At 41.9% G+C, this 13,089-nt stretch overlaps 1 protein-coding gene across 2 annotated transcripts; it reads left to right on the top strand.

Annotated features, from left to right (window-relative positions):
* The first annotated feature begins 1,304 nt into the window (after positions 1 to 1,304).
* On the top strand, positions 1,305 to 12,341 carry MUSTN1 (musculoskeletal, embryonic nuclear protein 1). Of its 2 annotated transcripts, none has more exons than XM_090021049.1 (3): positions 1,305 to 1,463; positions 9,579 to 9,699; positions 10,724 to 12,341. In XM_090021049.1, exons 2-3 carry the CDS (start codon positions 9,588 to 9,590, stop codon positions 10,828 to 10,830), a joined length of 219 nt encoding a protein of 72 aa, XP_089877175.1. In that variant the 5' UTR covers positions 1,305 to 1,463; positions 9,579 to 9,587; the 3' UTR covers positions 10,831 to 12,341. The 2 variants fall into 2 exon arrangements, with proteins under 2 accessions (XP_089877175.1, XP_089877173.1); XM_090021047.1 differs by having other exon boundaries at positions 1,312 to 1,509.
* The last annotated feature ends 748 nt before the right edge of the window (positions 12,342 to 13,089 follow it).

The raw sequence follows: 13,089 nt of genomic DNA, 5'->3' as shown, positions 1-13,089 counted from the left end.
TACTATCTTACACCGGATTAATTAACTGCAATCAAATGCTTGTGTTGATGGTGACTGCCAGGCACAAATTGCACCGAGTCAGCACAGCCATATGGCGGCCAGACCCCCAGCTCCTGCCAGACCCTCCACCACCCAATGACACCATCCAGAGTTTTGGGTTGATCCCCCCCATTCCCCCTGCCAGTCTGAGGCTGCTCCACCCTGGCTCTAATTGCTTGGGTCCTGGGCTCATGGGTAGACAGTGCCTGGGAGCAGTTAACTCTGGCATGAACTGCTCTAGAGTTTATTGTGTCATCTGAATAGCATGTGTTGATGCATCACCTATGTAAAAGATTGTGCTATATTCAACAGCTTGTCTAAGTATAACCCAACCATGCAGTCTGTTCAATAAAAATGACCACTGACAAAAACTCTTGCCCCTTGCAAACTTATTACTAATTTATTCTTTCCAGGTAAGAAGTAATAGAAACAAAATATGTATAAAACTGATCAGAAAAGTGGAGATTGGCCACATCTTGATAAGACCACACTTAATTAGTAAATTATAATTATAATTAAATAATGAGTTCAGTTTTAATCCCTGTTTTTGTCATTATCCACTAAACAAAATATGAACAAAGCTTGAAAAGACGCTGATAAATTTGTCTTTTACCCAAACAATATTATATCAATAAATATTTTGTAGAAAATAACATGCTTTGTGATATGAAAGATAAATATTAAAACATGTAAACATTGCTATGTGTTTAAAAATAATTTGTGATATCTGAAAGTGTGTAAAAACAGGCACAATGTATTATTTTTAGTTTTTACTTAACATTGACTTGGGAGGACATTAAACTTATTAATGCCGTTCTAAGGAGAAACCATCCTCTGAAGAGCAAACTGAAATCATGCAAGTGTTGGTAACAGAAGAATTCCAGTAGTAAAACTACACCAAGTTTTAGTAATTTTAAACGGAAAATTATGGTGATTGAGAACTATAAACAACTGCAAATTGACTTAGGCTACAATGTTTGTAGTCTTGGTGTGAGAAAGTGAGATTTTTTTTGGTTCAAGAGTTTTCTGTCAAACATCCAACTAGGAGCATTCATAGTTCAGAGCTTCCAGTGAAGCATTGCCTTTTAAAGTTATAAATAGAGCCCCAGAAGTAGTATTTGTTATAGAGTGGATTGGACTTCTCTTCAGTTTCACTGCTGCAGCTGTCTCCTCTTGTCAGGTCTGTGGTTCATGCAGCTCCAGCCAGGCAGTTAGTAAATGCTACAAACTCTAGTCATCTCTAAGAATAAACCTCTTAATAACAACAGCCTGTGTCAACCCGAATCATTCTGGAATCTAGTTTGGGAAAATGACCCAACTCATGACTTCATATTAAATGGTCTATATAAGTCACGGAAAAAACCAGGTGGCTTCAGACAGTGAGCAGATTGGATTTGAGCAAAAGGGAAAACTGCCTCTAAAAGGTAATTGAGTGAGCACTAATACTGAGTGAGCACAACAATGTCACAGGTATGGGATGCTCTTTGTTAAGTTGAATTCTGTGTTGATCTGTGATGTCTGACATATTGCTTAATGATGCTTAAGTAGCTTGTTTCAATGTATTTGTGCTAATCCTTCAATCAACCAAAGATTTCTCAGGTAACTGACCCCTGTGTTTCAAGATTTTCAAACAAACTCTTTGAAAAACTTTAACAATGAAACTTTCAACAATTATTTTGCTACTGAGGAAAAGAAATTTTCACTAAGCACGACATAGAAGCTCATAAGCTAGAGGATTGAAATACATTGGTGGTACGGGAGTAAGGTTCCCAATTTTGCTGCTTTGGTGACAGTTTTAAATGTACGCATGGCTCTTGCCTTTCTGGAATTTTCTACAAGAAAAGCCGTTGCAGAAGCCATATGTGATGATTGTTGAAATGCAGAAATAGGCAGGTTCCTGGTGTGTCATTTGAACCGTATTTAGTACTCCTTCTCCCTAAGGAGATGCTTCCTCTGAACTGTGCTTCTGGTAAAATGGTGCTTATATAATGAAGTGCAGGGAAACAATGGGTATGACGACGTGAATGTTTTAGACTTTAGAAACAATGGATGTTAAGACCCAGATTCCTTCTTTAACTCCAAACGGACCGTGTGCAGCCTGTAAGTTAGTTTTTACCCCCCACCCCCACTTAAGCATTTTAAAGTGTCCAAAAAATGAATTCAAAACTCAAGACCTTTATGAATGCGTAATGTTTTCAACCAAGTGTGTGTGTAATTATATATTGATTCTCTAATAGAGACAGCATGTTATATGACAGAGGTAAAATGGAAAGAAAGCTTTATAGGGACCGTGTACTGTAAGGATAGAGAAAAGAAACCTAACAGGCAATATAGAGGAATTCAGTTCTGCTTATTCTCTTTACCAAGTGAAACAGTCTTGACAGTAGTAGTCAGATCTTGTAAACTAACACTTTCTGCTGTTGACAGCAGGAGCCCAGACTGCCCTGTTTTGACTACTAGGAATGGCTCCTGGCTAAGACCCTGCTCCTGAATCCATTTGTGACTCAGAAGTAATTAAAAATAATTCTGTTCCTTGCCAGTTATAATAAGGCCTGTTAGTGCCAGCAGGCCTGAAGGTCCCTCTTTTAGGCTGTGAGTTCACTGTAGCAAGAAGTATTTTTATATAGCAGATTTATAAAGATGCATTAGTTATATGAGCAGGGATTTGATAGTGGGATCACAAGCTTTTTGTTGTTCTGATTTAGAAGTACCCATGCCATTAAAAACCTATGTGCACTATCATCATGGCACATGTAAGTACCTGAAAAGTATGCAAATTACTATATTTACTTCAATCCAAGATAACTCTTAATTTAAGATGATACCCCTACCCCCCATTATTAGATTACAGACATGGAAACTTATAAATTTGTTTTAATTTTCCATGTCTGGAATCTAGTTATTGGAGGGTCCTCTTAAATTCATCTCCCCCACCACTGCCACAGGAAAAGTAGTGGCAGGAAATGCAGTGGCTGGAGGGAAGGTATCTTGCTTAACACCCCTTATCTCCCACTTGCCACTTGCCCCACCCTATGCCTGCCTTCCTGCCATCTGTCTCCACCTGTGCATTCCCCTATGCCCCCCCCCCAATTTCCGCTTGCTCCACGTGTCCCCTTTGTCAGGCTCCCCTCATTCTGCATGTCCCTGCCCCCACTACCCTTTCCCCGTGCTCCTTCCTGCATTGCATTCCTCCTTCCTCTACACTCCCTGCACAGGCACCATGTGCCACCCTCTTCTACACTCCCTTCCCTCATGCTTCCTGTACTGCACGCCCCCCCACCCCGCCCCCACCTGATGCAGGAGCCACCCTGGCCCCATCCACAACCACAGCAGCTGCATGCCTGGCTCATATTTAAGTCTAAGACAAGGAGGGTTTTCCCCCCGTGTAGAATGGGGAGAAAATCCTCATTTTAGATTCAATTAAATACTGCAATTCACATTATATAACCAGTTTTCATACAGACATATAAACAAACCTAAATTATAGTGATTTGAAACAGTGATTCTGAACTTGGGTGCCTTGAGATCCTTTCAAAGGTAGTGCAGGGTGACACACAATGTTAGCACCCTTAGGTGTGCAAACATGATTCACATGATAAACCCAGCGATTTCAAACAGGAATCCATGGGCACTTTACATAAAGGGACATGAGTTAAAGCAACCCCACCCCCAACCCAACAAACATTCAGAAGTTGGGTGGGGGGGAGGAATTGACCTCCACTTTGTAGCCAGTCAAGCCCAAGGAGCCTTCCTTCAGCCTCTCTCTCCAACCCTCCCCCGCCCCCCCAGGTCCTTGGCTGTCTGCAGGAAGGGAATGGGCAGGGGGGAGGGGGAACGGCTGCAGCTGAGGTTTGCCCAGCCTGAGCTGGAGGGACGGGGGAGGAGCCTTGAGGTGGTGGGCTTCAATCCACCTGCCCCTGCCCAGCTCCGGTTGGGGAAACCCCAGCTGCAGCTTGCTCTCCTTCCTCCATTCCTCGTGGCTCCTCCCCATCTGTATCTAGGGAGAAGGTATCACCAAAACACCTATAGGCTAGGGGATGACCTCAGCAGCACAATGTCGGAAAGGGATCTCAGTCATAGTTGACTCCAAGATGAATATGCACCATCATTATGATGAAATAATCAGTAAAGCTAACTGCACTCTGTCATGCATAGGCAGGTGCACCACGAACAGGTCCAGGGAGGTGATGCTTCCCCTCTATACAGCGCTGGTCAGGCCACAGCTGGAGTACTGCATCCAGTTCTGGGTGCTGCACTTCAAGAGGGATGTGGACAAGATGGAGAGGGTTCAGAGGAGGGCCACTTGTATGGTTAGGGGCCTGCAGGTAAGGTCCTATGAGGAGAGGTTGAGGGACCTGGATCTCCAGCCTCTGCAAGAGAAGGCTGAGAGGGGATCTTGTGGCTGTTTACAAATTCATCGGGGGGGGGGAGGGAGCAAGGACTAGGAGATGCTCTGTTCACCAGGGCGCCCCTTGGAGTAACTAGGAACAACGGCCACAAACTGACAGAGAGCAGATTTAGGTTGTACATCAGGAAGACCTTCTTTATGGTAAGGGCTGCCAGAATCTCTAATGGGCTTCCAAGGGAGGTGGTGCTCTCCCCTACCTCGGAGGTCTTTAAGAGGAGACTGGACAAGCACCTGGCCGGCATCACATACATAACCCCAGCGCTCTTTCCTGCCCAGGGCAGGGGGTCAGACTCGATGATCTACTGAGGTCTGAAACTACGAAACTATGAAAACACTCTGACATCCTGGGGACTTCCTGGTTTCTCTGCAACAGAAGAATGGCTATATATTTTTTGTAGTCAAAATTCTAGTGAAAAACTAAAAGCTGACATTTTCCAGGGGGTATCTCAAGTCTATGAAGGGGTGCCTAGAGACTAAAATGTTTGAAAACCACTGGAGTAGATATTCAACCTATCTTTGTTATTACTTATGTGAAAGATAAACCACTTCTGATAAAAAAACTCTGTTGAGATTTTCTTTTTAGCCTTTTGCACTTGGTTTCTTTGGCCAGTTATATGGTACTTTCCCCTTGAGGCCTGGAGGATAATTTTGTTTCCCAGAACAAATTTCAACCACATTGGCAGCAATTTTTTCTCAAGCATTCTTAAGTACTAAAAGAAACACAAGCAGGACTCACCACTGCAGCCAGCCTTCCTTATTCCAAGAACTATTCTTACACACATTGCTTCCATTAAGGGAATATTCAGTTCATTACCAAGCTATGTAAAAAGAGTTATTTGCCACCCTGTTAAGAAGTCTGATGTAGGATATAACTACAGTTATGCAGGCCAGACTACAGTTGTTCAGATAAGACACAAACACACTAAAATCAAACAGTTGGGCTATTGTTATCCATTGGATTTACTGAATTGTATGCTGATGTCTAAGTTACCACCATGTAGGCCATGATCCAGGTGTAAAGTGATGAACTGCCAGGAAAGAGGTTAGCAGCACCAGTTGTTACTAACCAGTGTTCTGCCATTCCTAGAAATACTAGTTGTTGCAGGGAGTTGAGAAGAGGAGAGGTTGCTTTTGGATATTAGTCATTGGGAGGAAGAAAGCCAGGTAGAGAAATGAGACCTGTACAACTTGCATTACTGACAAAAAAATTTGATCAATAAAAATTCAAGTCTGTAACCATTGGATATATCCATCTGTGCTGTGGGGCTTGAGATTTCATTCACCTTCTTCAAGTTATGAATCCAAACAATTCTGTATATATTTCGTGCCTGTAGACAACACCCTGCAAATTACACTTCCATTTTGCAAACAATTCTGGTCAGGCATAAGCAGAGACTGGAAGCTCTCAAACCTGATATGTGGGGCTTCAGCCAACTATCAAAGATGAGTAACTATAGACAAATATTTAATTTGAATCTATGAAACTAAAGCACAATTTATTCCTAGAATCTTAAACAGTTTTACAAATAATGAATAGATATAAAAATATAGTATGTTTAGATGAATGCAGAATTAAGACAAGGCTTTTAAGACTCAGAGCTTGCCCAGAACACTGCCCCATGTTTAAGTAGTGTCTGTAGCCCAGGGTCACTGGCATATCTAGGGTGAGAGACCAAAGCCCAAGAGAAAGTCATAAAATTCAGGCGGGTCATCTGCTTACTCTTGGTGAGGATGAAGTAGGAACTCATATGCTGATAATCCACAAATATTGAACTCCCTTCTCCTTGGAGTAGGGGGATGATAGTTAAGATCTCCCACAATTCCCTGGGAAAGAATTTTAGAACAGCTGGGCCTACTGCAATACTGAAAACCGAGAGACTCCCCAGTTGCCCCTAGTGACATACATGGCTGTTGACACCCTGGTGCCAAATTTGATTTTTACCACAGCGGCTAGTCATGCTACCTTATTCATCCTGCATACTGAAACATTTTGAAAGCATTTCCTCAGGATAGTAGCTTAATGGCTGTTTTTTGTAAAATCACATAAAGATACAAATTCTTCCATTTCTACTTTTTGCTCACTATGCTCAGGGTTCCTTAACTACTGCTCTCTTTTGGTGCTCACTTCCAAAGACAGCAGGCAAAATGTGATAAGGTATGATTATAAACCGGGGATAGGTAACCCCTTGCAGGCAAGCCGGTCAGTGGCCTGTGGAGACATTTTCCTCGGCACGCCAGATGGTGTGCCGAGGAACTTGTTTAAAAAAAAAATGTTTTAAGTTGCTACTCTGAGCTTTCTAAAGTAGCCACAGCTCCCACCGCCATGGCAGGCACCGGGAGCGGGGTCCGGAGAACACAGGCAGGGACGCAGGCACGCTGCCTGCGTCCTGCTGACCCCGCCTCTGCTGTCTGTGGTAGTGCTGAGCTTCACAAAGTTTCACAAACTCAGCCACGGGCACCAGCGGGCAGGGGCAGCAGAACGCAGACTGTGTCCCTGCCTGTTTTCTCCTGACCCCACCCCTCGGGCCTTCTGCAAACTGAGGCCAGCAGACTCTCCCAGCACAAGCTGCCTCAGGTGTGGGGGAAGAAATGGCACTGAAACAACACCCAGAGCTCACACTGACCTTGGCAAGGTATCATGAGTGACTCAGAGAGGCATGTGCCCCTTACCTGCCCCCCCGTTTCCAACAAGGCCACCTTGTGCCATGCTGCTGGACAGGTCTGGAGCTGGGCCTGTGGCCACAGAAAGTGGCCTGAGCCCAGCCACCATACCGTGCAGCGAACCTCCCCCGACACTGCCTCCAGTGCCACCTCTGTGCCCACCTGCCTGACTGCATTGGTAGGGAGGAGGGGAGGGGAAACCAGCAGCAGTGGTCACCTCGTGGGCCCAGTGCCCATGCCGCTTGCCCTCCCACCTGCATTGCTGGGTGGCTGGGCTCTGGTGGCCGGTCCTCGTAGTTTCTTCCTCCTCCTTCCCTTCCTCCCCTCTTTCTCTTTTTCCTTTTTTTCTCTCTTCTCTTCTCTTTCTTTCTCTCTCTCTTTTTCTCCTGTTCTCTCTTCTTTCTTTTTTCTTCTGCCTCTTTTCTTTTTCTTTTTTCTTTCTCTCTTTTCTCTCTTCTCTCTTTTGCTCTCTTCCCTTTCTCTCATCTTTTTCTCTATTCCCTTTTTTGTCTTTTTCCTTTCTCTTCTTTTCTATCTTCTCTCCTCTTTCTCTTTTTTCTTACTCCTCTTTTCTCTTTTTCTCTCTCTTCACTCTTTTCTTTCTCTTCTCCCCTCTTTTTCTTTTCTTCTCTTTTTTTCTCTCCCCTCTTTTTCACTGTCCCTAGTTCTCTCACTCTCGCCTCTTTTTCTTTCTCTCCCCTATTTTACTTCCTCCTTTTTTATTTTCTCTTCTCTTTTCTTTTGCTTTTTTCTCTTTCTCTCTTTTCTTTTCCTCTTGTCTCTTTTTTCTCTCTCCCCTCTATTTCTCACCCCTCTTTTTCTCTTTTCTTTATTCTTTCTGTTCCTCTTTCTCACTCTGCTCTTTTTGCTCTTTTTCTTTCTCTTCTCTTTTTCTCTTCTTTCTCTCTTTCTCTTTTTTCCTCTCTCTCATCACAACATGCTTAACAAAAAAAAATACACAATAACAAAGGTAGCATATGAAGTTTTATTTATTGTCACCAGGATTAGAATTTTTAGAAAACCTGGTATTTACTGTAAAAAAACCCATTTATGATAATCTATACTAATCTGCAGGGAATCCTGCCATGTACCCCCCACCATTCTGCCCTGCCCCAGTTTTGTTTTTTCTGGCATGCCGGCGCTCTGGCATCTTACAAGGTAGATATTGTGGGGGTTTTGTATTCTGGCCAAAAACATCAGCTATCTCTGTTATAAACCATTTCTACTCTGTTTTTTTACACCCTGGGTTTGAAAATTATTTCACCCCAAAATCTGAGATATAACTCTGGTTCTCTCAATTACTAGGGAGAGTACTTTTGAAATTTAGTTCAGGAAGATGCATTTTTTACAAATACAGAATATTTCTCATCTCTTCATTATCTGAATAAAAATCAAACTGCATACTGTTTATTTGTCTGCAATGTACATATCTATAGATCCTAACAGAGTGTACAAAACAGAGTATGTAGATACCCCCTCTTTGATTCCTGCTCCTCCCAGACTTTAAAACCAACTGCCTGGGTGAAGAAGAGAAGTACATTTAGCTATAATAACCTAATGATGCAATATCTTTTGGCTATTTTTCCTAGTTCATTGTGTTTTTTTAACTTTATATATCCAGCAAATTAGTGCACATTCCAGTATTTATATTTGTTTTTTTATTTTATCTTAAACTAAATAATATAGGCTAGACCCCTAGCATATGAGTAAAATACCTAGTTTCCCTTTAACTGGAGAAAAATGTATGTTTTGTTTGTATGTGATGATGTGTCACACCATCTGCAGCCCCATTTTCAAAATCCTAGAGTTGCCCATGATTGGACTACACTGTAGGCATGTCTACATGCTCATTTATGCTGTTTTAAATTTACTGTGCAGTAAGTGGGCATAAGCCAGCATCTACATGTGCAGGTCAGAGAAGCCTGCCATGTGCCCCTGTGGCCACTGAGGAGAACTCCAGCCTCTGGTCACAAGGCTGCCAGCACTTGAGACTAACTTTAGACCCAAACTGAAGCCAGAGCCAGCTGCTAGCACTTGGGACTAACTTTAATCCCAAACTGAAGCAAAGAGAGGCAGCCAAGCCAGGAGCCTTGGGGCTGGGCTCAGGCCAGCCCCCTAGTGGCTGGGTAGACCCAGCAGGCAGGCCCCCTGGGTTCCTGCACAGTAATATGTCTTCACATGTGTTACTGCATAGTAACTATTTAGGCAGAAATTTGATACCTGCATGATGCAGGTGTCAAATTTACACTCAAGTCAGGATAAGTCACCATATTTACTGCGCAGCACAGGTGTGCATGTGAGTCACATGCCCATACTGCACAGTAATTTTTGTTACTGTGCAGTAAATGGGCATGTGTAGATGCACTCTGTATCAACTTCATATGCTGTAGCTATGGGATATTTTAGCTTTGTCTACTGCATATATTGTAATGTGAAATATTGACATTTTTCCATATATCAATATTTTTAGCCCACCCCCATGAAAAAGAAGCGCCCTCCAGTGAAGGAGGAAGATCTTAAAGGAGCCAAAGGAAAACTCTCCAGCAACCAGGAAATTAAATCCAAAACCTATCAAGTCATGAAGGAATGTGGTAAATCGGCTTTCTCTTTACTTGACATAATTAAACTATGTTCAAAGTAAATTTTTAGTTTAAGTAATAGCCCTAAATAAGGCATGCAGCTCTTAAAAGTATCCAACTTGGACTTATGTGGGCAATTTATGTTTGTTCTCTAAGCATAAATGGAACCCAAGCATATACATGAAAGTCCATCAGTGTAATATTGGAGGAAATCTTTGCCATATAATACAGGCCCATCAGGTATTCTGGCCTGGTTGTGGGCATCATATGAAAAAAAAAGAAATTATTTACTTCCCACTTATTCACTTTTACCAAGTGGTATTCTAAAGATGAAAGGTTCTGCATCAAGTGAATGCCCTTCCTCTCACTGCCCAGACTAAGCACTGAAAAATGGAAACCTCTTTTCATGGATCAAACTAAGTTCTTGTTGCCTTTCTGTCCAGTTGTGTGTGTTTGTATAGATAAGGATTGAGTTTAAAAATGAGTAAAGATGAGAGGGCTTTGTTTAACATTCAGAGATACCTGGGCTCTCAACTGAGAGATATTAGATATGTTAAACTGTAGGATATAAACTGGGAAAGAAAGAAGAGAAACATCACAGACTGAAATCTATAGTATGTTGCTCATGTTTGAGATTTCATGGAAAGCAAGAAGAAAGTTATGATTCAATTTTAATCTAATGTCAATACAGTATACGGGACTAAAAACATGTTTTCAGAGCTCCTACTGTAGTTGTAGGGGTCCCCTTCTCAACGGGCTGAGTTGAAGATAATGGTTTCAGGATGGCTGTTGACAGTCTGCCATATGTCTAAAACAATAACACTCTATTTAGCTGCTGAGTAATGCAACTATGTGTGCAGAAAAATCTATGCATTCTGTACCATTTGGGATACTTGGGAGGTCTTGAATTTCCATGCAGTTGACAGGGATGGTGAATTAAGTCACTGAAAAGGTGTATGTGTTTCAGCAGTCCAGCTGTTATTGGTATAAATCTTTTGTACTGACCAAACCTTCTTGTTCTGATTTCTTTTTCAAGAACAAATGGGCTCTGTGGCACCTTCTGTATTCAGTCGAGATCGGACAGGAGGTGAAACAGTCTTTCAGAAGCCTAAAGAAGAACCACCAAAGAGTGTGTTTGGCTGACAACCAAATTTAACATGTATAACAGAGATTTACTAACCAGTCCCAAAATTGCTGTCACTTCAACTAAACTTACTGCTACACTTAATAGTTAACTTAATTTTTTTAAGTAGTCATTAATTAGAGAGGGGATTCATTCTGAATGGTACAACTTCCTTTTATAATTTTTTATTATGTATTTTCTGTCCATGCTTTATTTGCTACAAATCATTTCATAAAGTACCTGGTCATTGGACGCAGCCTGGCACAGTAATGATAATTTTCTAGCTACTCTTATTGATTAGTTTGAGTATATTTAAGGTTTTGTTCCACTGTTGTGCTTTAGTTCAATTTTAGATATAATCTTAAGTGCAAAAAAGTAAAAATAAATACTAAAATTATGTGGTTTTGATTTTCAGTACAATTGTTTCTAACTACAATGTTTTCATACTACTTCCACTTCCAGAGTTGGACTTTTTTTTTCAATATCCTGATGAAAAACATGATTTTTATCTATTTTTTCTTTATATTTTCCTATTGTTCGGTCTCAGATACATTCCATGAGGACTGAGATCTGTGAAAAGGATTATTTACTATCAGGGAGTGAAATTAAATCCAGTATAACTGAATTCTTACACATTCAAAACTCCAGCCAGCTTTGAAAAATCTCAGAGCAGAACCAACCTGTCCATAGCTTAACAAAATGAAGAGGGCTCCATTTGTGTACATATACTTTGTTGAGGGAAGAAACAATGGCTCAGTGATTGGTGATAGCTCAGATCCCTGGAGCCTCAAATTCATGTCCTTACTCTAGTACAGACTCCCTGCATGAGTGTGAAAAAGTTGTATAGAGCCTCTGTGCATGGGTTATCCAGTTCTATAATGGCATTAATTGGGTAGTAACAATTGCCAACTGCACAGGGTTTAAAGGGTAAAAGAATGTAAAGATCATAAGGATTTTTGTAACCAGAGGGCTGGGGACATAAGGGACATGGTGAGCTTTAGAAATAATCTGAAATTACTATAATGCAAATACATTACATTCAGGACTCTGCAAATCTGAAGTACACTAACACTGTTGCCAAGTTATGACAAGTGCAATTGCACTCCCTCTATGAATTGTTCTAAAATTAAGTCTCCTTCCCTATCTTTGACACTTGTATGCATTGTATTGCTATTTGGATTTGGCCATGATAAACAAATAATGGGTGATGGGCATTCTCAAAGTAGACATGCTATATCTAGGGGGGAGCGGCAAAATTAAATTGAAGCTGTTGTCCTAAGAATGTAACATATATGTACATATTTGCAAACTTGAGTTGAGTGTACATTTGGCACAACTTTGAACCAAGTTTTTTTCTTTTGAGGGTCAAAAAATATGGTCCATTTTTCTCCTCTATTTTTACCCATTGTGAAAAGTTGTATTTGTGAGATCTGACTGGAAATGTGAAGACATAGGTGTCTCTTCTCCATGTATTTCTAGCCTGACTAGAACAAAAAACTCAGTTTGTTCACATAAAATTAATCTTATGAGATCTTCATGTCCTTCCTTTAAAATTTAATATTGCTTTTATTTTAAGAGAAAATTGTTGTCTATTGAACTATATGGGCACATTCAGATGAGTGTGCACGTGCCCCTTACAGCATCTCAAAGCCCTTTGAGAAGCTACAAGAGGCACATGCAGGAACAAAAAGACGTTCCTCATGCTGCAAATTAGCAGTGTGGGGGCAAAAGTAGACCCCTGGATATGCAGGGGTCAAAAAATACCCCAGGTCAAAAAAGCGGGGGAGGCAACGGAGGCTTGGGTCCTCCACAAAGCTGCTCTGGCAGTGATCCAAAGAGTCTCTATGTCTGGTCCTCACCCTTGTATATATCATGAGGCACTACATTTCAGGAGGCACTACTTCACTGTCAGGGCAGCTAGGAGCTGGAACCAACTTCTAAGGGAAGTGGTGCTTGCCCCTACCCTGGGGGTCTTCAAAAAGAAGCTAGATAATTACCTAGCCGGGGTCATTTGACCCCAGCATCCTTTCGTGCCCATGGCAGGGGGTTGAACTAGATGACCTGCTTAGGTCCCTTCTGACCTTACTAACTACGAAACTATGAAACTATGGTGCTGAAGCATGCTGGCTGCGCATGCAGCTCCTGTGGGGTGCATGTGGCCCCTGTTGGGGGGGCCAGTAGCTCCTGTTGGGGGGGCAGTCTGTGAGTTGTGTGGGGTCTGCTCCCTGTGGGGGCATGGGACCCACCTCTCTTGAGCAGCCCCCCACCAGTCTCCCTAC

Source organism: Crocodylus siamensis, chromosome 11 (genome assembly GCF_052110815.1).
Source record: "Crocodylus siamensis isolate JL-2025a chromosome 11, ASM5211081v1, whole genome shotgun sequence".
Classification (NCBI taxonomy): Eukaryota; Metazoa; Chordata; order Crocodylia; family Crocodylidae; genus Crocodylus; species Crocodylus siamensis.
Note: the sequence above shows the minus strand (reverse complement) of the source record. Positions and strands in the feature narration are given on the sequence as shown.